The 25,651-nt window shown below is 39.6% G+C and overlaps 1 protein-coding gene across 1 annotated transcript; it reads left to right on the top strand.

Moving 5' to 3' along the window:
- Positions 1 to 24,771, top strand: trpa1b (transient receptor potential cation channel, subfamily A, member 1b; the record flags this gene model as incomplete). The annotated part of the gene is given in 29 exon segments (XM_088001644.1): positions 1 to 162; positions 164 to 192; positions 462 to 564; positions 10,637 to 10,799; positions 11,001 to 11,176; positions 12,489 to 12,596; positions 12,717 to 12,825; positions 13,249 to 13,394; positions 14,071 to 14,207; positions 14,851 to 14,899; positions 16,154 to 16,253; positions 16,351 to 16,451; positions 17,077 to 17,252; positions 18,496 to 18,660; positions 18,821 to 18,935; positions 19,077 to 19,243; positions 19,361 to 19,451; positions 19,587 to 19,646; positions 19,738 to 19,827; positions 20,138 to 20,208; positions 20,317 to 20,473; positions 20,572 to 20,661; positions 20,832 to 21,001; positions 21,091 to 21,220; positions 21,370 to 21,552; positions 22,560 to 22,628; positions 23,039 to 23,140; positions 23,217 to 23,335; positions 23,994 to 24,771. Coding segments are annotated over 29 exon segments (3,552 nt in total), but the record flags the coding sequence as incomplete, so codon positions are not given.
- Between the last annotated feature and the right edge of the window lie 880 nt (positions 24,772 to 25,651).

The following is a 25,651-nucleotide window of genomic DNA, read 5'->3' on the forward strand; positions in this document are numbered from 1 at the left end:
TTGGATGTGACCGATGGACTTTATGCAACACATTATAAGGTCTCTTTCAATCTTGCTCACCCAGGATCACCCTGTCGGCCACCTGGGACGGATCCAAACGCGCTGCAAAAAAGCTGTGAAGGACATTGTTGTTTTCTACAACTGAAGGGCTTCAGCCTCCAAAATACTCAGTGGATCTGAATGCCTTTCTAGGTAAAGACAAAGTCATATACTTTCCCCTTTTGGCAACACAAGTGGTTGGCTAAGTACATGATCTGAATGTCCCGTCAAAGACCAAATCTTTGTTCGTAGCCATGTTTGGTAAAGCTTTTGCATTTTGTCATAACACTTCACCGAGAGACTACTGTATTGACTTGGTTTTCTGTTTCATGCATTCTGGATGTTTGGATGTTATAAATACACAAGTGTCGCAAATATAACGATGTCATTGCTCTCTCCATTGACAATTCATGTGTCTTCAGCTAAATGATGAACTTCAGCAGAGATGTGGCGCGCCAGACCAGTTGTTACACGTACGTCATAGAGGATGAAGATTCAGCCCTGGCAAGTCTAAATGCAGTCGAGGTGAGGATAGTTTTTCGTCGAAAAACTCTTAACTCCCTTATTCCATACATTGAAACATGAGTCGCAATAAAGGCATCAGACTTTACTTCAATTTTTGCTACACAGACTCGAGACTTGACTCACACTAAAGGTCTAAGACTCTATTCTGATGCTCATAATTGTCGACAAAGTCGATGTTTCTCAAACTCACGTTTTGATTTACTTGATAAACGTAAAAATGATGGTAAACATCTTTATCCATAAATATATTAACAATATAATGAATGTCAATGCTTGGTTACAAGACATAAAGAGGTATAAAGCCTTCTCCCTTCTCAGTTATCACATATTTTTGTTATTACATGAAAGGTCATTTTATACAGTAATAAAATCAGAAAAAAACATTGTAACATCTTAGCAGACCATTCATCTTTATTTATCAATTCAAAAATATAAGCTAATCATATTCTATGATTTATTGACTACAAAAATTAAGTTGTTAAAATAAAGCCTTGTCCTTTTTGCTATTCCCTAACACAGAGGTTCCCAAACTGTGGGGCGCGCCCCCTAGGGGGGGCGCCGTGTCATTGCAGGGGGGGCGCGGGAAGCCGTCTGGATGAAAAAAAAAACAAAAAACATGAACACTGTATGCGCTGGGTTTTTACCTTAGAATGGCCAACTCTCTGTTATTCCTATGTCAATTTGATACAGTAGAGCAGGGGTCCCCAAACTTTTTCCTGCGAGGGCCACATAACTGTTCCCTTTTCTGGTCGGGGGCAGGTCTTAGGTTTTCGAGAAAGAAACCTTAGAAAAGTTTTGTTGAGGGGGGGGGGGGGGGGTTGGATTACTGCCAACGACATATTCGCGTTTGTAGATAGATTTTTACCCAGAATGCAAATGGAAAAAAACCGTGAGCGAAACGGTGACTGGTACTGACTAGCATAGACATAATATAAGGATAGACGCCTCATGCACCGCTCTCGCCTATTGTCGCTGACGAGATTTAGGGCGGCCATCTTGGAGCGGTACTCCACTCCAGTCAGCGTTATGTGTTTAACAGGCACAATGACGTATCAGCGGATTTAATCGATCATAACACACTTTTTTGTTACTGTAAACCATATTCAAACATCTATCAAAGCAACATTTATAAACAATTGTATTTTTTAAGTATGTTTTTAATACATAGTTCATCATATTTAAATATGCTTAGTGGCTATAACAGTAGAATAGGAATGGAATATTCTGATATCGATGTATGAAGAGCATATTACAAAGCACACAGCCGTTCATAATGTATTTAATAAATTATTTAGTAATATCAATATATATTTATATAACTATACAAACACTAATAAATAAAGATTAATAATGGCACAAATAAATAATTAATACTGAATTATATATATAAACGTATATATATATATATATATATATATATATATATATATATTCGGATTTTGGACTCGTCGGCTGAGTCCAAAATCCGACTCGGTTAGCTTTAGTGGCTAACCGTGTGTTAGCCACTAAAGCTAACACACGGTCCAAAATCCGATGTGAGATTCATCCGTGCTGCAGTGAATCCGTCTCTCTTTATAGATATCTCCCTCTTCTTCCTTACATCGTGTCTTTAGGAAACTTTCAAAACAAAAACGGAAGATTTAGGATGTATCTTACTTTTGACAGAGTGAAAGAATATAAATAATAGTCTTTACCACCTGTGTAAACTTTGCCGGTGAATGTTATAACACATAAGTTTTATAATATGTGTTATATTGTTTCATTTCTAATATAGGCCCTTGTGTCAGATAATCTAAGTCAATGTTAGAGAATAATAAATGTTTTTAGATTTACGGAATCTCAGTTAGCCTTCATAGCGGGGCTGAACCCGTATTACACCAAGCACTGTAGCTAATATTAGCTGGTATCTCGCCGGTGGACATAAATACAGTAAAATAATATTCTAATCACAATATATACACAATAATATGTCCATCTTACTTGTGAAATGTTGTCTGTGGAGCCCTCGCATCAATAATCCATCGATCAGAACAACAATATCCCTCAGTGCTGAGGCATCTTCTGCTGTTTTGCTTGAGCAAAGTAGGAGGGTATACCGCTCCAAGATGGCCGCCGTATTTCCTGCGCCGGAGCGGTCCATGAGGCGTCTATGCTTATATTATGTCTATGCTGACTAGTATATATTCCATTGAGGGAAACTAAGTTTCATATCTGCTCAAGAGCCCCCCTGGTGGCTGAAGAAAAATCCACATATATATGAAAAAAAACACTGAATGCTCTCTGGTAGTGTTCAGGGGGCCGGACCAAATGAGGAGGCGGGCCGTAGTTTGGGGACCCCTGCAGTAGAGGCTTCCACACTTCCCATATTTGTGTCCTCTGTCACTTTTATCAGCAGTTAAAACTATTTAATCCGTTGTTAACATGTTGTAACCTGTTTTTCCGAGCCGCCTTTAAACGCAACATGAGCGCTACGACGCTCGCGCTGGGTTTCCACCTGTGAAGGAGACCTGCTGCTGCTGTGCGGAGCTACAGGTGTGTTAGAATCACGGCAGCAAACCAGCAAAACGCAAAGAACTTTTCACAGTTTTTCCCTCCAAACTAACCGACTGAGTTGAGTAAAGCTGTTGGATGCAGGTAATGTTAGCTAAAAGATGACTAGCTAGCTAATATCAATACAGAACCTTTAGCTTAACAAGTACCTTGTAGGCTACCGATGTTGGTGTCTATTTTCAGCTACGTACATTCATTTTGCCCCCCAAAAAGTCGATCCCTCCCCCCCCCACACGTGTCGTTTCAACCAGACAGCCATTTGTAATCCATAGGGGGGGCGCAGAAAATGTTTGGAAACCACTGATTTATACAATGTTTTATCTCAATTTGGCTTGGGTAGTTATTTCATAACCTGGATTAAAATAATTTATAATAAACCCACAGCCTCAGTTATAACAAATAATATTGTATCTGATTCATTTAATCTAGCTGGGAGAACACGTCAAGGGTGTCCCCTCTCATCCCTCCTCTTTGTTCTGGCAATTGAACCATTGGCTATTGCCATAAGGAACAATCAAAACAGGGTGTCAGAATAAAAAGCATTGAATCTAAAATTGGACTATTTGCAGATGACATTATTTTAATGCTGTCTACTGAAGTGCTCAATCCCTCAACTACTTAAAACTATCAATAAGTTTGGTTATATTTCCGGTTATAAACTTAACGAAGCTAAATCTCCATCCTATTTTTAAATCAGGCTGAAAGACACAATCCGCCAATTCACACTGCATTTCAAGGGGCAAAAGACAGCCTTAATTACTGGGCCATTAAAATTACTCCAAAAATAGATGACCTGGTTTGTACTAACTACACACCAGTGATTAATTAAATAATGGAATCACTTGATAGATGGTCTACCTTACCTATATCTATGATTGGCCGTATAAATATACTTAAAATGAATGTACTTCCTAAATTCCTATATCTTTTGCAGGCTATACCCCTTAATCCTCCTGACGGTTTTTTTTAAACTAAAATTAAAAAAAAACCTTAACAACTTCATTTGGAACAACAGACTAAACTCAGCTCTTAATGCATCCTGCTGGTTTTCACCAACTGTTCTGTTGTGGGTAAATATAGAAAATATAAACACCACTCCCTTGCCCCTAAATTTATATCTATACTCAAGGAAATACAAAGAGTTACTAAAAAACACTTCAAACCCATTTGTTAAAAACACTATCCGAGTATGGTACGATGTACATAAATTCAAAAATGAAAAACCAATATTATCCCAATTTTCCCCGATCTGGGGCAATATGTCATTTGAACCAGGCAGGAAAGATATGGGTTTTAAAACATGACATGTTAAAGGCTTATGCAAAATCGCAGACTTATTTGATAAAGGGATTGGGATCAGCATTGAAGATTTGAAACAGAAATTCAACATCCCAAATATATATTTTTTTAATTTCTGCAAATTAGAAGTTTTGTCTTGAGTATTCAAAAATCTCTAACATTACCTACTCTTACTTCTGTAGAAAAATTGGCAACGAATTATCATTTGAAGATGTGCCTAATATCACACTTCGATAATAGCATCAAAGAGAGCTCCCAGAAATCCATCCATTTTCTTTACACCCTTGTCCCTTAGAGGGGCCAGGAGAGGTGCTGGTGCCTATCTCCAGCTAACGTTCCAGGCGAGAGGCAGGGTACACCCTGGACAGGTTGCCAGTCTGTTGCAGGGCCACACAGAGACAGACAGGACAAACAAACAACCACACACACACTCACACCTAGGGACAATTTGGAGAGGCCAATTAACCTGACAGTCATGTTTTTGGACTGTGGGAGGAAACCGGAGTACCCGGAGAAAACCCACGCATGCACAGGGAGAACATGCAAACTCCTTGCAGAAAGACCGGGACTGGGAATCAAACACAGAACCTTCTTGCTGCAAGGCAACAGTGCTACAACTGCCCGCTCCCAGACATCCTCAGAACCCAAAAGAAAGGCATAGTCTGAAGATCTAAAATGTAATATATCAGTCGAGGAATGGCAGAGGGCCTGTCTGAAGGCACAGACACAATCCATCAATACTCAATCCAAGTTAATCCAATACAATTGGTTGATGAGAACATATGTTTCCCCAACTTTACTAAATAAATTTCATTCCAACATTCATAAATGTGGAGATAGAGGCAATTTATCTCAAAGAATGTCTCGGGACTTTCTTTGGGAATGTCCCAAGAACTGTGGCTTCACCTCACATTTAACATGGGGACGATGACTAAATTGAGTGGACTAAGTCTTGCTCAAGTTATCAAGTTAAGATAACGAACAACAATAATTTCTATCGCGACGCTTAGGCTGATATTTAGCCCTGGCCTCACAAGTACTGCAGGCGGCATATTTTGATTTATTCAGAGCTCGAACACCGTAAATATCCTCTTCCTTCGCCCTTTTTTGCAGCACAGATGTTAAAGTTTGGTAATCGGGCCTCCTCTTTCCAGAGCAAACGTCCTCAGCCGGGGACGTTTGCTCTGGGGCCCGGTCTTCCAATGCCGCTTTTGACAGTGCGGAGGTTGAGCTTTTAGTCTCAACGGCCTCCTTTGCACCACTAACTTCTCCAGCCGGGGACAGATCTGTCTGAAAACTCATTTCAGACAGAGTCGTCCGATATGAGGTTTCAGACAGAGCTGTCTGAAATGAGTTTTCAGACCGATCACTCAGATCGGTCTGAAAACTCCCACAATGGTCTGACTCAACGCAAACTTTCCCAGCCGGGGAAGTTTGCTGAGAGTTTTGGCTTTTCGGGGAAGTATGTTTAACAATCGGAGAAGGGTTGAAGAGGTAGGCATCGAACTCGTCATACTCAATGGACTCATCCTTGTAACTAGCGGTGTCAAAAGTTACCTCAGGAAGTATCTTATTAAAAATCTTCCTTACCCCTGTGGTGATCAAATATCCAGCACTAAAAGTTAGGGGGAAAAACACGGTGGCTACGATCTGTTCCATATGTAAAATCGTTAAAAAAACACAGAGCTACGTAACAAAGAGATGCTTGGATATAACCTCCTGTTTTGAGATCCAAGCATTCATAACCTCAGATGTTCTTTGATCTATGTCATAGATGAGGTCATAGCTACACTGAGTCACTGCAGTTCTGGGGGAATGTCTTGCTTCTTATCGTTGCTATGGAAACGGTCAAGTCAGTTCTGCATGACTCAAACTATTAACCCTTTGCAACTGCGTCACTTAATCGTTCGAGGCGCCATGACGGACTTCAGAAGAGTATATTTCAGGAGGCTAGGGATTAAAACAGGGATTTTAATGGTTAAATATTAAGTTTAGATTGAAGATGGTATATTAAAACCATTCATTTAAGTGGGATTTTTCATCATTCTATCAGGTTTAAAATTTTGAATCATACTTGACTTAAAAATAATTTAAAAGTAAAATCAAATGTAACTTACAAACATTTGCTGTTGCTGTTGTTGTAAATTGCGACAATAAATTTTGCCTGCTTGGAGAAGAGCTACAAAGAAATAATTTTGGTTTAATAATTTTACATGTTAGCATAAAAATAGAATAAAGAATGATCCCAAAGAAATGATGCTGCCGCTCCATATTTGATGGGTTGTAAACGACCCACTCGAACACATTTGTTCTGTACGGTGCGGAAACATAAACAATAGACAGAACGTAATGTCTTCCAGCTTTTTCTGTGTAACTAAGAGCTTGACACCAACAGCAGCACAGCGTCAGCAGCCCACATTGCTGATAGCCGGGAAGGAGATAAACGAGTCCATTTCTATGCTTTCCTGTAAGCTGGTTATGAGTCCGTTGGTTTTTCACTTTTCTTGTATTTTAACTATTAAACCAACTGGTAAACAATTACCAGTTACAATTAAACAATGTGGGGTTGTAGGCAGTGAGAAAGACGCTCGTAGGCCCAGGCAGACATTTTAGAAGATATTTAATGACTAATCCAGCACAGGTATCCAGAAACACGGGAAACACAGGAAGCACCAAGGAGACCAGATGTGCAGCAACGAGAGACGTATTGACATTAGACAAGGACATACAAATATAAGAAAATAATTCACTTAACTGTTGATACCCTGATGTTGGGTTAGTTTCTGTGAGCTGTGCGGTAACCAATATATATATATATATATATAAAAAAATCATGACCTTTCTGTATCCATGATTTGCAAAATTAGGTTGACTTTGCAGTCTAGTCTTTTCTGTCAGAATAACAATCTGCATGCTTTTCTACCTTTACAATATTCTCAGATAAAAAGAGACTGTATCGGCTGTTGCAGCTCGATCTCTGTCTGTATTTTGAGTGCAAAAGAGTTGGGATTTTCGAAAATAATGAGCATATCTTGGCTACAAGCTGCAGAATGATCAGCAACGCAATAATGTCATGTTAAAGTTGACAATGGAGCTAAGTAGGCATAGTTTCACTGAAGGCTGTTGCTCCATCAGAAATGTCTTTAGAAACAAAAGTCTGTCCTGTCAAAACCAGGGTAGAGACAAAATATCTATGACCGTCAGCGAAAATGGAGCCTGCAGCATCAACATTATTAGTGATTGAGTTAAGCCGGAGACAATCACAGTAGTAATGTAGATCGTGTCATTCTGACGAAAACAGTGTGTTATTTTATCACTCTTAAAAACCACTAAGTTTTGGAGCATAGCATTGGGTTCAATGTGGTGTTGAATAGACAGCTCTTTATCAGGAAATACTATTTCTATAATGATTCTGGACAAAAAAAAGTCCTAATTGGGATATTTTTAGAGACCATTGCAATACTCTTGGTGATTCTATAACTTGACATAAGTCACCAAAAGAATTTCTAGAGCAAGATTATTAACTCCATTTTATGATATTAATAAAACCAACAGTGGTGAAGATCGGACTTGGTGGGAAATATTTGTGGACGTAAGCGGCACATTGACCTATTTAAACTGTGTAAGGTGAGTAGACGGCAGCATGAAGAGACGGTCAGCTTACGACTCTATTCAACATTGTATTCTCATTGAATACACAGTTTTAGTCAAAATCTGAACTCCGGTTTTAAACATGACACTATGATCGCTTCTTGTGACGAAGGCGATTCTTTCCTGTGTCAGCTGATTGGGCCCTAGATAGCTGTTACCTGTGTTTTTTCTTTTGGCTCGGCGTGCTCAGAGGAGCTATTCCAGTTGGACTCACATTGGAGGGTTTATGAGCATAAATAGTCTGTGTAAATCTTGCATCAATATCTCAACCAGGATGAGGTCCAGACGTGGACATTTTGCGTTTTTAAACCATCCAAAGATGGAACGATGTGCTTTGGACATTAAAGTCCAAGAGGGCTTGAGGTTAAGGTCATGAAATGCTGGCCAGATGTTTTCTTGAAGCAGTAAAGCCAGGCCAAACCATAATACTACACCCACCATTATGCATGAACGTTCATGATTGTGTCTTTTCAGTTGAGTTAGAAATGCTTAAACCTTTCAAACAATTTGAAGATGAATATTAAAACAATTCAAGGTGGTCAAAGTACAAAAGCCTCCATCATTTCAACAGTGAAGTCTGTGACAGATTTTCTTGGTCTTCAACTTGGCTCTTGGATGTCTTTCAATCAAAGCAAAACTGATCCAACCATCTCCAATCTTAACACAAAGCTTTAAGGAAAGCCAGATCACCCCATTAATGTCGTCGTCACACACTGTTAGGGTAATCTGGTTTTGCCGGAAAGCTTTTCTGGTCTGGAAGACTAATCTGGATGGATAAAAGGATGAATGCAGAAATTACTAGACAGCTGTGAACAAATGTTTGTCCGGGGTGGCCAGCATGCTGGACAATGGTTCATGTTTTATGAGTCCAGAGATCGACAACTTCAGGATACTTGGCTACAGATCTTCCACCATCTGGCTCTCTCTCTGTCTGCTTTCCTGTCTGAAAACTGAATAAAGGCCACTAGTCCCACAAAGCAGCATATTAAAAAACCCATCTAATTTAATGAATGGTTTGAAGACAGCAGTTATTTGTTTTCCATGTTAGCTAGACATCACATCCACAACAGTTCATTATATAAAGCAGAGGTTCCCAAACTGTGGGGCGCGCCCCCTAGGGGGGGCGCCGTGTCATTGCAGGGGGGGGGGGGGGCGGGAAGCCGTCTGGATGAAAAAAAAAAACAAAACAAAACATGAACACTGTATTTGCTGGGTTTTTACCTTAGAATGGCCAACTCTGTTATTCCTATGTCAATTTGATACAGTAGAGGCTTCCACACTTCCCATATTAGCTAAAAGATGACTAGCTAATATCAATACAGAACCTTTAGCTTAACAAGTACCTTGTAGGCTACCGATGTTGGTGTCTATTTTCAGCTATGTACATTCATTTTGCCCCCAAAAAAGTCGACCCCCCCCCCCCACACACACACACGCGTCGCTTCAACCAGACAGCCATTTGTAATCCATAGGGGGGGCGCAGAAAATGTTTGGAAACCACTAGGGGGGCGCAGAAGAAAAAGTTTGGGAACCACTGCCCTGACACTTATTTCTCATGATTTTCCCTCAGTGAATAGATTATAAATCTGCCATGTTTTTTGTCCCCAATTGGCTACAATCTTCTCTAACACAGAGAACTGAGCAAACAAATGGTTTGATCTCTCTGCTGTAAAAAGCCCCAGTTGCATGCCTCATCCTGTTGATTCTCAGCTATTATTTAGATTGCTGTGATTATTAAATGTGGACTTCAATAATTAATTAGTGCTGTATTTTTTTTCCAGCTTGAACAAAAAGTTCTTTCTTGTTTGTGGTGTTACAGACTTTTGATGTATTTTGTGAGTGTTTCACTTTTTAGATTCAATAAAGCACAAACTCGTGTTTCTTCATGAAAGCTCTCATTTGTGCAATTAGAACCGACTGAGAATACGGGAAATAAGAACTGCAAACCAGTATTGCACTTTCTTGAAACGCAAATATTTTGCTTGCAGATGATACCCAATTATTTTTATTTTTTTTTTGTCCTTTTAATTATTTAGTTGAAGCATTGTTTTTGCAAAAGTAGTTTCATAATTCATCAGTCGACAACTACGCAGGATGTTTTTCTATTCCATGCAGGGGCCAAAAATCTGTCTACTGGCTCAAGTAAAAGTTGTGCGATTTTTTTACGGTCATCACCAAGCTTGTTGTGTAACGGTTTGATGCTGTCAAACATTCTTCTTGACCAAATTGCTCATTAGAGAAACCTTAAGGTTTTTGTTGAAGACATTAGCAATTTTCTCTTATTGGATCAAACAATCAATTTCCCCAAAGGGAGCAAATCATTGAAATTGCTAAAATTCCCAAGAAAATAAGCAATGAATAAGAAAGAATGTTTTCAAAGACAAACGGCTTCTTTTCTCTGTCAGTACCTACGTATTTAGCTCAGATTGCACCAAAAAGTCAGCTTCAAGAAATTAAAGCCTAGGGCCAAATATGAAGAAAAAAAAAAAGCACCCGATACACAAACCAAGCGCCCACAGTGTGGATCAGTATCATGATCATGTTATATATTGCAATCAATATTTCTGTGCAGTTGGCAGAGAAGGGGGACCTGACGCTTCTAGAGAACCTGGTGAGGAAGAGCCCAGAGGTCCTCTGTGAGAAAGATGAATGCGGAGCTAGTCCCCTCCATCATGCTGCTGCAGGGGGCCACGTCTCCCTCATTCGATTTATCACCTCTGTCATAGATCCACAAGGTAAGCGTGATTCAGTTGTATAGTGCGCTGCTTCTTGCTCAATAGGAATGATCATAATCCTGTCTTTGGGTACTTTGAGTAAATGTTTTTCTTTTTTTTTTTCCTACTGTCGGTAATATGACGCATCATAAAGAGATCAGGATTTAGAAACATTTGCATAAATGTCTGTGTTTTCGCTTGTGTTTGCGTGTCGTGTCACAGAGCTGAACAGCTGTGACGACCAGGGCAACGTCCCTCTGCACTGGGCCGTGGAGAGGAACAAAGCAGAGAGCTGCAGGGCCCTCATGGACCTGGGAGCCAACCCCAACATCCTCAACAATGCTCTCCTGTCCCCCCTGCACCTGGCGGTCAGCCTCGGACACAACAGCCTGCTGGGGGTGAGAAGGCTGAGAGTGCACAGTTAATGTCGCAGTCTAACTTTTTGTTGTTTTTGCATTCCTGACATTTCTCACTTTACAACTCACACATATTTTATTTTTAGTGGCTGAGAAATCAAAACCCATCTTTTTAACTTTATTTCAATTTATACATTGTTATTTTAATTTGCATGTCACCCTTCAACTATTGAACAAGTGTTAGAATCTTTGGTAACACTTTATTTGAAGGGCTGTGTATAAGACTGTCAAAAACATGACATAACACCTGTCATGAACATAAAGTAGTCTTTATGAATGTCTATGACAGTTGTCATGAAGTGTCATTCGGTAAATAATGGCACTTTTAATGTTAAGTTGCTCTAAAAGTTGCATTGAAAGTCTATTAAAAATGAAAACTTTGCATTAAATTGTCATAATTTACAAAATCATGCAAAGTTGGCACTTTTAATGGACTTTTAATGCAACTTTTAGAGCAACTTTGCATTAAAAGTGTCATTATTTACCAAATGACACTTCATGACAACAGTCATAGACATTCATAAAGACTCGTTCATGTTCATGAAAGTGTCATGTCAGTCTTATTCACACCCCTTCAAATAAAGTGTTACTGAATCTTTTTTTTTTTTTTTTTTTAGTTGTAGAATAAACAAGTGGATCTCACTTATTGATTTGTGCAGCCCAGAAAACAACTGGTTTAACACTTTTACTTAGGCGCTATTTGAGTAGGAAATGCTCTAAAATAAACATGAGTCATATTTTTAAGATTTTTATTTATCATTTTTGTAAATAAAAATAACTTTTGTACTTTCTACTTACGATCTAATTACGTATAAGTACTTTCTACATATACATTGCTTTGTGTTGATTTACCACATAATATCGCAGCGAAACTAATCAAGGTCTGTGGTTAAAATGTGATGGACTGGGAAGAAATTTAAGAGGTATGAGTACTTGCATGATGCATCATATCCCCAAATGGCCAAATCAACTTTCTTGGGTCCTAAACTTAGCAATGTAACATTTTATTCATTTTAAGTCAAAATAAAAGAGTACTTTTATTAAGATATATCACATTTTCTCATACATTTTAAAAAGCCTAGCTACTTTAATCTATCTATATATTCCAATAAGAAATACACAGGTGATGGTCAATGCAGTCTTTGGCTCTTCTCCACAACCTGACACAGCATAGTGCAGAATGAAGGACATAGGTGTATTGGTAGGACACAAAATAATATAAAAGATTGCATGACACTCTGTTTTTTTTTGTTTTTTTGTTGTTGTTGTTGTTTTAAATCCCTGCCCCTTTTAGATGCTTTTATCCTACAGTGTGACAAACTGCAACCTGCAAGGAGACCTTGGTAACACCCCACTAATATTGGCCTGCTCTCTCAACAACTGTGAAGCTCTGAACATACTGGTATGTTCTGTTTTCCATTAACCACCATTATAGCATGTCAACAGAACTGTGCCTTATTGGAACACCATGACAGATCTGTCTCCAACAAAACACGGTCTCTTTTTGTCCTTCTTTTTAAAGCTAAAGCACGGGGCCATGCTCTGCACACAGAACAAGCTAGGCCATTTCGCCATGCATGCTGCTGCCTTCGCGGGAGCGAAGAAAGCCATGGAAGTCATTCTGAAGGCTGGTACGAGAATTAAATAACACATGTCGACAAAATCCAGAAGTGCTGACAGTAACAAACGTTTCTTGCAAGGCCAAATGGCAAATTAGGTTGATAGATAACAAGAGCTCACCTTGCCATGGGAGCCTCCGGAGACATTTTCAGGAAAAATGCTTCGTATATTCAGTCCCTCGGAGTGATTCAGTACTCGCGGGAAGATTGTTTGCCAAATGTGAGTTTGTTGGAGGAAGTTTACTTCCAGTACAAAATATTTATGAGGTTTCTAATAGTTTTTGTATTAACAGTTTGGATTGCTTGGATTGTAGCAGACAATTCATTTGGATGAACGTATTACTTCCACCTTTAACATGAAAACAAAACAAAGTATGTTCGCAGTATACCCTCAACCCTCAGTACAAAGCAACTCTTGATTAAATTCATTGGCAGGAGAAGAGAACGGCCACAATGCAGTGTCCCACATCAACTACCTAGACAAGTCCAAGAGCAGCCCTCTCCATCTGGCCGTGCGTGGGGGGAATTTCGAAACCATCCGTCTCTGCATCACCACTGGGGCCAAAATAGACCAGCAACAGGTCTGTGATCAACAGGTCTGTGACCAACAGACCAGATAGTATTGAAATGTCAAGAATGGTCTGCATAAAGTTGCACTTTACATAAAGCGTGTAAACCATCAATCAAAACGCAGATGTTCATTTGGTTGTCACCACAGCTTTTCATATATACGAGGATGACATTTTCATAAGCACATCACAAATGGTCCAATTCGTCTTCAGTCTGTCAATTGCATGCTTTGTTAGATTTGCATTTGTTTTGCTTAGTTTTTTAATCTACAACCAATTTGCCTACACCTGTACATTATTTTACTGGCAATTATGCTAGGACAAGTCAGTCTCATCCCTCTCATCCGGGACTGCTTGTTATGTCTAGTTCAGGTTTAGTGCCCAGAGCCACGGCAGCGATGGAGGGCATAGTAATAGCTTCAGTTGGCTAAATTGATACAAATTACCTCCACTTACACTATGGAGCTGAGTTGGGCAATCAGCACCCCCTCTTTTGTCAGTCCTAGTTATCTCATGAAAGGCTTGCACTAAAGTCAGCCAGTACGTGCAGGACATGCATTAGGGAGGCATAAAGTATGCGCAAAAAAAATGTTTGTTTGACTTCTTATTCCTGCAGATACGTGTTGCATTAATGCATTGTTCGTTCCTAAGTCTGCGTGCGGTAACGCAGTGATATTTTGTGGTTTAGAATGATCGCTGCACGCCTCTTCATTTGGCCTGCACTCAGGGTGCTATAGAGGTGGTGAAGCTGATGCTGTCCACTGTGGACCAAGTGGAAGATGTTATCAACCTGACTGATGGGGCTTGCCAGACCCCTCTGCATAGGTGGGTGTTCTCCTGTCATCCCAGCCAGAATTAATGTCAACAGTTTGCCTTTGTTGGGCTCTCCTCAGATGCTTGATCTATTTCCCCAGAGTGTTATTTGTTAATTAGACTTGAGGAAAACGTTAATGACATTGAACACGTGGGCTGCTATAATCTATCTATCTATCTATCTATCTATCTATCTATCTATCTATCTATCTATCTATCTATCTATCTATCTATCTATCTACAGAATGTATGTCAAAGGTCTTCATTGATGTCTAATCTGTGACCCTACTGGAGCAGCTATGTTCCCTGCTGTCCTCAGATTCAGGGTTTATAGAAATGGGGATTAACAAGTATTTTTCCATCAGTCAAACAGTTGTAAAAAAAAAAAAAAAAAAAAAAAAAAAAAAAAAAATTCATCTACTTTAGCCGAGGCACGTGCAGAATCCAACCAAACTGCAAGGCATTTGTGATTGACGTGCGTCATCTGAGGGCACAACTGCGATCCAGGAGATAAAAGGCGAGATGACAAAGGGAAATCTAGTTATGTCACACCCTGAGTTAGATCACTCTTATTCAACACTGGCCACCATGACTAAGGTTGCCAGCTCTTGCAGCTGTGCTTGTTGGTTTACAGCAACTGTGTTTGCTTTTCCAGGGCTACAATATTTGACCACGCGGAGCTGGCGGAGCACCTGATTTCTTTGGTAAATAAAGCGCCACACAACACACATTCTGAACTCGGGTGAGGAATCATGTGATTAACCTTTCTTCTCTTTGAAAGCTGTTGCTGCACTTTGGCTTTTAATTTGGTGTCACGAGAGCAGTCGAGCCAAATTACAAGTTAATTATTTCATCAATTTAATCGCTTACTTTGTGTGCTTCCCCATGTTTGTTATTGAGCAATTATGTTCACTCTAAAGTCACCACAGGGCTGAGTTCAAGGTGCTGCTGAGCAACACTTGTCCACCATCTGTTGCACATGTACACTCTTTTATTAGACATTAATTGCTAGGAGAGCGGAAACACCCGAGTTTATTAACGTAAGCTCATTTTGTCGTAAAACAAAAGGACAGGAAATCAACCTGAGCCCGTTTAGCTCTAGAAATATATATTTCCGAGATGTAGCCAATATGAGATGAGGTCAGTCTCTGCTTGGTAGCTCAGATATTAAAGTGCAAAATCATTGGATAAAATGGACACCCACAATAGCAAAGTGACTGTTTGCCATATTTTAAAACTAATGTCACACTGAATACACCATTTCCACCATGAAACACACCGGTGGCAGCGTCGTCCAAGGTGCACTGCCTCCAGATGTGTGTGGCTTGAAATACTTTATTCTCTTGCAGATGTTTATGATTTATTCTTATTTGTGCAATTTCAGCTTTTCTGTTCTATTTTTTTTTATATGTTTAACGTAGTCTGGAAGCAAGGGTAATCCAGCGGTTTTTGAACTGCAACTCCATTTATATCTTTAAGCCAAACCCCTTTTATGTGACCAGCTGACCTCTCCACGCTGTATCTAAATATGCTGTTAATGTCCCTTCACACCACAGGAATGGGAAGGATTCCAGCAAAGAAAGCTGCATGTTTTAGGAAAAATGCCTCGAGATATGGAGAGAACATTGCACTGTACGAACTGAGTTGTTAGTAATCTAATCCTTCCCCTTGTGTTACTATGAAACAAAAGATTTTTGGAAAGAGAGGGCCTGCTAAATGCAACTCTTCCCTTGTGCATCTGCAGCAGAGCAAACATATCCAGAACTCATTCAAATGAGCTCTAGTAATAGATGCAGCTGCAAATGATTCATCTTCAAAAGGCAGAAGAGTTATAACTGTAACGTTGCTTCATTTAATACATATTCATTCGTATCCACGTTTCTTTTGAAAGGTCTTCAGAAGTAACTGCAGTGAAAATGAGTCCAAAACGTTAATTCTTTTGTGTTCTCACTTCCCAGGGTTCTGATCTGAACAGCACCGACTGTAAAGGAAACACCCCTTTGTTGTTGGCAACCAGTTGTGGAGCATGGAAAACTGTAGCTCTGCTGCTGTCCAAAGGTGAAATAAAATGCCGCTCACATTTACCAGAAGCACTTAAGATTTCCGATAATGTTGACTTGGAATAGGTTGTAAGTATATGCTCATATCTTTTAAGGGGCCAATGTGAATGTGAAAGACAAATGTGGCTGTAACTTTCTTCACCTGGCCATCCTGCAGCCTAAGGGTCTGAAAAACCTCCCAGAAGAAGTGCTACAGGTACCCAAAAATGGTTGCTCCAAAAAAAAAAATAAAATAAAAAAAAAATCACAGCGTAGGAAGACATCACCGTATTGGAATCTAATTAAGGCACTGTCTGTAATCAATTTATATTGAGCCCTAAAGCGAAACATTATTTCTAATGTTATAAATTTCATTGAATGAGCAGTATTTTTTCACAGATTTCACAATGAGCATTTATTACAATATGAAACAGGAATTTATAATAATGGGAGAAGTTTGATGCATCTGATCTCAAACAAATTGACTCACAAATGATAATATCTCTCAGCCTTCCTTGAAAATCTTACTCTGATAACAAGGGAATTTCAAGAAAGGAAATTTCTTGAAATTTCCTTTCAAGAAAATTGAAAGGAAATTTCAATTTGTGTTTGCCTTTTAGAATTTCAGTAAGTACTGTGGCAAAATTTGTTAAAAAAAAAAAAATGCCCCAAATCATGGAAAAGCTGATAATTCAAATTCACTAAATAGTCTGAAATGCTGCAGTCAATTTCAGCACAACCTTTGTTTGTTTTATAGCACTTTCATTACCATTACCAACATACTTTTTGAATAGGACTTGAGCGTTATTAGTCCAACATGTCTATGATGTCTCCGACTTTAGCATAGCAGCGTGAAAGCTTTGCTGAACTGCGAAGATAACGAGGGCTGCACGCCACTGCACTACGCCTGCAGACTGGGTATCCATGACTCAGTGAAGAACATGCTGGGCCTCTCGGGTCAAGTTGGCCTTGCATGCAAGTCCAAAGACAAGAAGTCTGCTCTTCACTTTGCTGCACAGTAAGAAAAAAACACCGACTTAACTGGAGTTTGATTCAAAGTTGTTTAGTCTTTCTTTGAAAATGTATCCTGTTGCCTTGAGTTTCTACCGAAGCCAATAGTGGCTCAGACCTTTACAATTGTGAATCGAGTCCATCACATATTATGAAAGTGATTGTGTTATTGAAGATCCATCCAACTATGACTTTAAGTGATAAAACAGAGATTTCTACTAGGTCTCTACAATTAAACAAAAGGTAGACAGGTAATAAATTCATGTGTCAACTCAACTAAAAATGTCACCAGATCTTTTAATCCAGTGAGTTATTTTGTTTTTGTTTTTTGTTTTTAAATCGTAACCTTTTTGCAAAGATTAATTGCAGCACCACACGATGATTCTTCACAAACCTGAAGGTGCTGTCACAAGAACAGAATTCAATTACCTAGAAATGAGAGTAAATGCAATAAATGTTGTGAAAGAACGAACATGAGGCATTTATTCACATTGATTTTTCAATCACTCACACCTGCTTAATTAGAACTCGAGGGGGCAAAAGAAAACCACGTTATGATGTCATCCTTATAAATCTTTGTGAAACCCCGTTTTAAACGCTGCTCAATTTATTGTGCTGATGCAAAGTCCTGCTGACCTTCTTACAAATTTCAGGAGCGCAGAAGAATATTTGTTAACAACACAGCGGAGCAATTTTCAGAGCTTTAAGGATGGCTGGCTCCGACTTTCACTGTAGTATTTTGACTGCAGATTGAAGCCTTGTTTGAAGAATGCCGGGGTGCTTTGGGGGATAATTAAAATCATATCCATATGATCGTCTCACTTTTTCACGTAAACATGTTAGGTACACCATGTTTAAACTTTTTTTTTTTTTTTTCTTGCATTTTTATTCAGAGCGTGTGGCACTTTGACTAGACACCTTCTGTCTAAGATGAAAACGTACAGATGGGATAATCAGTTAGGGCTATATTGGTTTTTAAAGGTGTATGTACTGAACTGTGAAGGTAGTGATATAGTGAAGTTTGAAATAAAAATGTTGATTTTGGAACACATTCCTTAAGCAAGTAAGTCTTTGTGAATTTTAATCCAAGATAAAATCTTTCGATGATGCTCCTAAATCAGCATGTTTTGTTGTTTGAAACGAGATGTTTTACTCTCCATTGTGCTTTACGTCATAATGTCAGACAGTCACCATACGTGTTACGGCATATTAGTGTTTCCGCCTCCCTCCCTCCTCCTTATTTCTTTAAGATATGGGCGCATCAACACCTGCCACAGGTTGCTGGAGTCCATCACAGACTCTCGTCTGCTAAACGAAGGTGACGAGCGAGGCCTGACGCCGCTCCACTTGGCTTCCAAGGGTGGGCACACCAAGGTGGTTCAGCTGTTGCTGCGCAAAGGAGCTCTCTTTCACAGGTTCGACCCAAATGCTGGATCGTTGCGTTTACAGACAGCGTGCAAAGCATTTGAAATGACTAAAAACACGCGATCATGTCGATACTGATATTTTAAGACAAGTCGATACGTTAAGCAAGTAAATTTATGGCATACAAGCCCGTGAACATTTGTTTTTCAGTGATTACAAAGGCTGGAGTTGTCTACACCATGCCGCCTCTGAAGGATACACACAAACTATGGATATTCTGCTCTCTGCGAATCCCAAGTTATTGGATAAAACCGATGAGGATGGGGTATAAATTAATGTTGTTTTTTGTTTTTGTTTTTTTTTTTAGAAACAAATCTGCCTTTTCTTTGACAACAGTTTTACCAGGCTGTACAGTTAGCTCTGTTATCAAGCGTGTAATCATTTTGTTGTCACACTGACATGCCAGAACACTGCACTCCATATCGCTGCGAGATCTGGACATGTGGCTGCTGTCAGAATGATGCTGGTCAGAGGGGCTGAGCTTGTTCTGAACAAGAATGACACTTCCTTTCTTCACGAAGCGCTGCAGAACGGGAGAAAAGAAGTGGTCAACGCTGTGATTGACAGCGAAAGGCAAGTCATCAAAAAAAAAAAGTCTTGATCTTAAAGAAATAGGTAGTCTTGTTCAAATTTGTGATCGTTCTAAATATAGAAACATTAAGACTCAACTATACGCTTTTACTCTTGCAGGATTGAGGAGGCTTTGCGACTGTTTGTTCCCGGTTCCACCCAACGATGCCCCATTCTTGACATGATTGAATTTCTGCCTGAGGGCTGCAAGGTTTTACAAATAAAAAAAAAAACTTTCATCATGAATTATAAATAAGTTCTTTATGCCATTTTCTGCTACGTGACTTGTTGTGACTAAGATTGGAGATCAAATTTAAAGTTCTGTCACTGTGACTCGTTCCTACAGCATCTGCTTGACCGCTGCGTGAAGGAGTCTGATGATGACCACAACAGCCCTGACTACCATGTAATTTATCTGCAACATGCACTATGAATACATCAGCCCGAACATCATTAAAGTAAAAAACAAACAAACTAGTTTTCTGTATATTGTGTAGATTGAATATGATTTCAGATGGCTGCAGGCTCCCATTTCGCAGAAGCTGATTGAGCAGGGCTACGCTCCCAAGCCTCTAGCCGCAGTCAATGTAAGTTTCCTCGATCACTACTATGTGAGTGATCACGATTGAAGTCAAGTGTCAAGTTGATATCAAGAAATGTTAGCACCCGTTCATAAGCAATTTGGCTAAATATGTGTCGACTGGTAAAAATCTAGAAACTTCTGCACCTGGTTCTTGGTCTTAAAAATCTCTTATATCGCATGTTGTATCATCATTTTGCTGCTGAGGAAGAAGGGTTAAATAAATGTAACTTGACCACAGCCGTACTTACTGAGAGCAGCAATTTAAATCTTTTCTACGTTAAAAAATAAAAACCTTTTATTCACAATTTCTGCAGGCGATGGTGCAATATAACCGCATCGAGCTCCTCAACCACCCAGTCTGCAAAAAGTATCTGGGAATGAAATGGTGTGTATGAAACAGTTTAGGGACTGAACTTTATTTCACTTCTCATAGTGCTTTTGTCGTATTTCATTTCAAAAAGTTTTTTTTTGTTTTTTTTTCCACTCTCCACAGGGTTGCCTACGGGAGCAAAGCTCATGTGCTCAACATGTTTCTGTACCTGTTAGGGCTGCTGCCCTTAACAAACCTGATAGTGACCCTTCGACCCTCTGTAAACACCACCGAGACAGGCGAACTCGACATCGTCATGGTTCCCACTTCATTCTCAGAGGTATCATGAAGTGGCCTGTAGCGTAAGCTAAGCTATTCAAATAATAAATGTGTAGTGATCTAACACCACTTGTTTCAATCTTTTTTTTTTTTTCCTAGCAAAGTATGTTCTTGTCCTTCTGCATGGTGATGGTCTTGATCACTAACGTCTATTCTATTGGAAAAGAAGTGGTGCAGATATCACAGCAGGTTGGAGTTACACTGTTACTCATATATCATTAAACTATGAAAGAAAATTATTCCATAAACATAATTCTCTACTAACCCTAGCAGCAGTTTTGATAGATGAATGTGAACTAAAACATATCACATTTACTGTTTACTTTGCATGTCACCATAATCCATTGCTACCCCCAAAGCGTTGGAGTTACTTCAGGGACGGGTCGAACCAGATCGACTGGATGTCGGCTATCAGCTCTCTTTTGTTCGTCGTTCCCCTCATGGTCAACGCAGAAGGTTCTTGGCACTGGCAAGCAGGCGTAGTGGCCATTTTAAACTCCTGGATTGGGTTTCTCCTTTATCTCCAGAGGCACGTTGACTCCGACTCTAGCACTGCATGTATTTTACCGTCACGTCTTTCTAGTGTTGTTGAAGTTGGACAATTTCCCCGTGCTTCAGGTTTGAGGGTGTTGGCATTTATGTCGTGATGTTTGGGGAGATCATGAGGACATTGCTCCGTATCGTGATGCTGTTTGTGTATCTGATGTTGGCGTTCAGCTTGGCGTTCCACGCTCTGATGCTCAACCAGGTAAGTGAGAGCACAAACACAAATAAACCTTAGCAAGTGCATACATCTATATATATATATAGTACATATTCTGTGCATGCTATGACATAATTTTTTGGTTTTTGTGTTATGATCTACATATACACATTGTCACTTTGCTCTGTCAACAGAAAGAGTTTAACAGTGTGCCGCTCTCCGTGATTCAAACCTTTGTGATGATGGTCGGAGAGTTGAACTACCAGAACAACTTCCTGGATGCTTACTTGAACAACGAGCTTCCATTTGGTTTCTTGACGTACGGCATTTTCGTGAACTTTGTTCTGCTCATGCCAATCCTCTTGGTGAACCTGATGGTAAGCGTGCTAGCATTTTTTATTTATTAGTTTTTTTTATTGCACCTGGGAAATGTTGTTTATTTCATATGCCCAAAATGTGCTTCAAAACATAAGTTATCAAACTGTTAGGATTTAAGATATAAAATTAGTCCAACAATTTGAATGCATTCTTTACGATGTGCATTTTATTCTATATTTACTAGGGGAAATTTTATAGGTTTAAGAGCTTTGAAACAACTGAATACATTTGTTGAATTGCAAACATTTTTATATGTGCATAATTAACTAAACTAACTGGATCCTAATATGTTATTATTATTTATCATAAGTAATATAAAAAATTACTGAAGTAGCAATAATTTGTTTAAATTTAAGTAGAATGGTCATACTTTTTTTTTTTTTAGAAGTGTAGCCTGGTAGAAAGTTTTACTTGTGGTGCTTCTGAAACTGGTTAAGGAATTGTAGAAAGCTTATAAAATACATTTTAACACGGAGCATGGTGACAAAACTTTTCCTGATAATCATAGCTGAGATATTTGCACTTGTTCATCCCACAGATAATAGTGCCCTGGGCAGTGAGCCATAACAGCCTCATCAAAAGCCTCCTTGCAATACGTAAATCTTTCTTATTGATGCCTATAAAATTGCTTACAAGCTAACTATCTAACAGTGAAGGACAAATACTACCCCATAAATACAGTATTTATATAATGGATGGGGTTTATTATGTAAATAAATAAAAAATCGTGATCGCTGCTTTGCTTTTTTTGTGGCAATTTTGGCAAAAATGTTTTTGACAATGAGTAGAGTTCCCACTGTTTAGTGTTTTGTGACCCACAAATCTGTGCTTACTTTAACTTTAACAAACTTTTCCTCCTTTTTCAGAATATGTCCCATTTATATGCGTTGCATTGTGTTTTTTGGAGTATGCCTCATGTAAATCTTTTTCACTAAATTGACAGTGCTTACAGCACGTTATGCTTCTATACACCGTTTGACGCTCCGTTGGTGGCTCTGCCTTGCAGATTGGTTTAGCAGTCGGAGACATCGCTGAAGTTCAAAGAAACGCTTCCCTGAAACGAATAGCGATGCAGGTAAGTTTGGAGATGGACCCTCCTGACAATGTTTAATGTGCTGCAGCTTTTTACAGCTTACTCTGATTTTGGACTGTCATGACTGTGCATTAAAGCCACCAGGATTGTAAAATCAAGTGCACAGTTGATGTAACAACTTATTGTTATTGAGGTCTTTTTTTTTTTTTTTTTAATAAGTTTGGGATCAAGTCCAAGTAACGTTATAAGAAGCGGGAGATGATGAATTGTGTGCTATCAAATTGTGTTTACTACAAAGTAAACTATTAATATCCTGCTCTGCCATGCCTAAAACAGACTCGGCAATGAGGCAGTGCTATAAAACAATCAGTGTGGCAGATGTGTCTCAGAATGATTAACTGCGTTTGTTTAGTTTTCTAATGTGGAGTTTATGTTTCCCCTTCTGATCTAAGATTGATCTCCACACATCCCTCGAAGACAAGCTCCCTTACTGGTTTATGAAGCGAGTGGACAAACCCTCAGTCACCATCTACCCCAATCGCAAGTGCTCCAGGGTGTGTGCCGTGCCTACGTTTGTAATAAAATCATGTCAGTTTCCGCTTTTATATGAAAATTCACTCTTTCTCGCAGCACTTCCTAAAACAAATGATCTCTGGGGAGGATGAAAGAAGCGAAGTCTGGACTCGTCTGCAGTCCAAAACGCAGAGCTGCACGTTTGTGGAGAATGAGCTCAAAAAGCAGAAGACCAGGTGAGACACCTACAAGTAGCTGACCACGAGTAATTCATTTCTTTAATTGCCTAAAAGCTTAAAAGCATGATTTACCTCGGGATGCCAAAGAAAGTTTGAAATAATCATCATAAATACAGGACACAGTAATCCATCGCAAAATATAGTATAGCACTGAAAGGTGGTAATGCTATGAGGTGCAACACACTTAATTTTGTTATGTCTGAGCGTCCCCTAGTGGTGAATAATTGTAGTATTTAATGTAAAAAAATACACTCACAGTGCCTTGTGAACATATTTATAGGTTTTCCACTTTTTCCCTAATCTTTATTGTATTTTCATTGTATTTTTTTTTTTTTTTTACAAAATCCCAAAGCAATGCATAGTTTTGCAGTTCAGGGAAAAATATGTCCGTGTTTTATTCTTTTATTCTGAAATGTATTGCATGTATGCCTGATAATTCTGTATACATCCTCCTTTTGCCACACCCTCAAGTGTTTAGTTATGTCAAACGTTGCACTACTCAATACTGAAATTTTGCCACATTCTTAATCTTATTCTCAAAACACCTCAATCTCAGTCAGATTGGACGGAGACATACATTTTTAACAGACCCCCACCCAGACAGTTGCTGCCTTCGACAGTTTTCCGTTTTCATTTGCTTCGTCGTTTTTGGCAGGATGAAGGAAATGTCAGGCATGTTGGAGAAGCAGCACTCTCTGCTCAAGCTCATCATCCAGAAGATGGAAATCTCCTCTGAGGCCGAGGAGTCCGACGGTCCCGTGGCAGTCAAAGGCAGCATGTGGCCCAGCTTGGGTCATGGCAAAGCAAGGGGCCGCAGCACGTCCCGCTGGGTGCCGCTGATTAAGGCCATCGAGGCCAACCGCAAATAGGAGAGACCTACACAGCATGAACTTTTCTGATTTGCACAGTGAATTTCCACTAATACATAGGTGTAGTTGTCATTTTAACATGTAAAACTATGTGTGTGACTGTAATTGCTCAAATCAAGATCAAGTCCTCAATTGCAATATTTGCTCTCTGAAAGACGGAAGGAAAGGAAGGAAATATTGGATAAGTCAGGATGGAAATGAATGTAATCTTGTGTTTATTGTTGCTGTCTCTATGTAATGCTTTAATGCAGTGGTTCCCAAATCCGGTTCTCAAGTATCCCTGACCTGCATGTTTTAGACGTTTCTCTGTTCTGGCACACCTGATTCAAATGACCGCATGACCTCTTTTCAGCCACTAATTGTTGCAGAAGTCTGTTAAGTCAGCCAGCCACTAATTTAAGTCAGGTGTTCGAAAGTAAGAATACACCTGAAACATGCAGGGCAGGGCTGACTTGAAGAGCATGTTTGGAAACCACTGCTCTATATGCCTCATCTACTCTCACAAAATATATTTCTTAATTTCTGTCACTACTCCCAAATAAAGCATAACATTACCCTGCATAACACGGCTGCAAATAATTCTAAAAGTTTTCATCTAAGCACGTACGATACCGCATGAACAGTGTAAGGAATGAATACATCAGACATCTGACTTTTTTTTTTTGCTTTTTTCGCCTCGAGTCCAGTGCTGCAAACTTCTTTGGTGAAGATCATGGGAACCACGAGACGCAAACAGAGTTCAGGCTCTGACATCATGAGCCTGCACCTGTCCCTCTGCTTCTCGCAGCGGACCTCTGGTGGAGGTCAAGCCCCCGTCAAAGTCTCTGCTGATGGAAAAATACCTACTCCGCCTTTAGGTCCACTTTAAAGTGTTATTTATTACCACTGGCCTTGGATTTAATTATCCCCAGGGCAAGTAGAGCAACCATAAAGCCATCAATTACATCAAAGTTTAGGGTAATATTTTTTCCCGTTTTACTCTAGGAAGTGTGTGCATAGAATGACCAATGAGTGCAGTGTTTTATCTCCGCCTGTTCTCCCTCTGACAGTGAATGAAGCACCAGGATGAATGATGTCGTATGTCATACAGCTGATGCCTTTTTTGTGTCCGTCACAAAAAACAAAAAACAAAAAAAAAGATGACGGCTCACCAGATGATCGGTAAATCCGACAGCAGAATCCCTTAGCTTGCACCTTCATAGGTGTCAGTCAGGCCGTCCGCCTCGCTGACGGATGCGGTGATAGAGGATGGGGTTGGCAGACCGCCCGAAACTCTCACTATGATTCCGGCATAACTCAATATCTCAACGTCATGACTCACCCAAGGATATGCTAAGAGCAGGAATCCCTGCAAGGTCTGGTCGATCGCTGGTCTGTTGGAAAGCTGCGTGGAAAAGCACATGTGCAAGGAATGAGTCCCTGCTTCAGGGAACATCGTTAGACT

Source organism: Poecilia mexicana, unplaced genomic scaffold, assembly GCF_051168715.1.
Source record: "Poecilia mexicana isolate PSO_F unplaced genomic scaffold, ASM5116871v1 scaffold_20, whole genome shotgun sequence".
Taxonomy (NCBI): domain Eukaryota; kingdom Metazoa; phylum Chordata; class Actinopteri; order Cyprinodontiformes; family Poeciliidae; genus Poecilia; species Poecilia mexicana.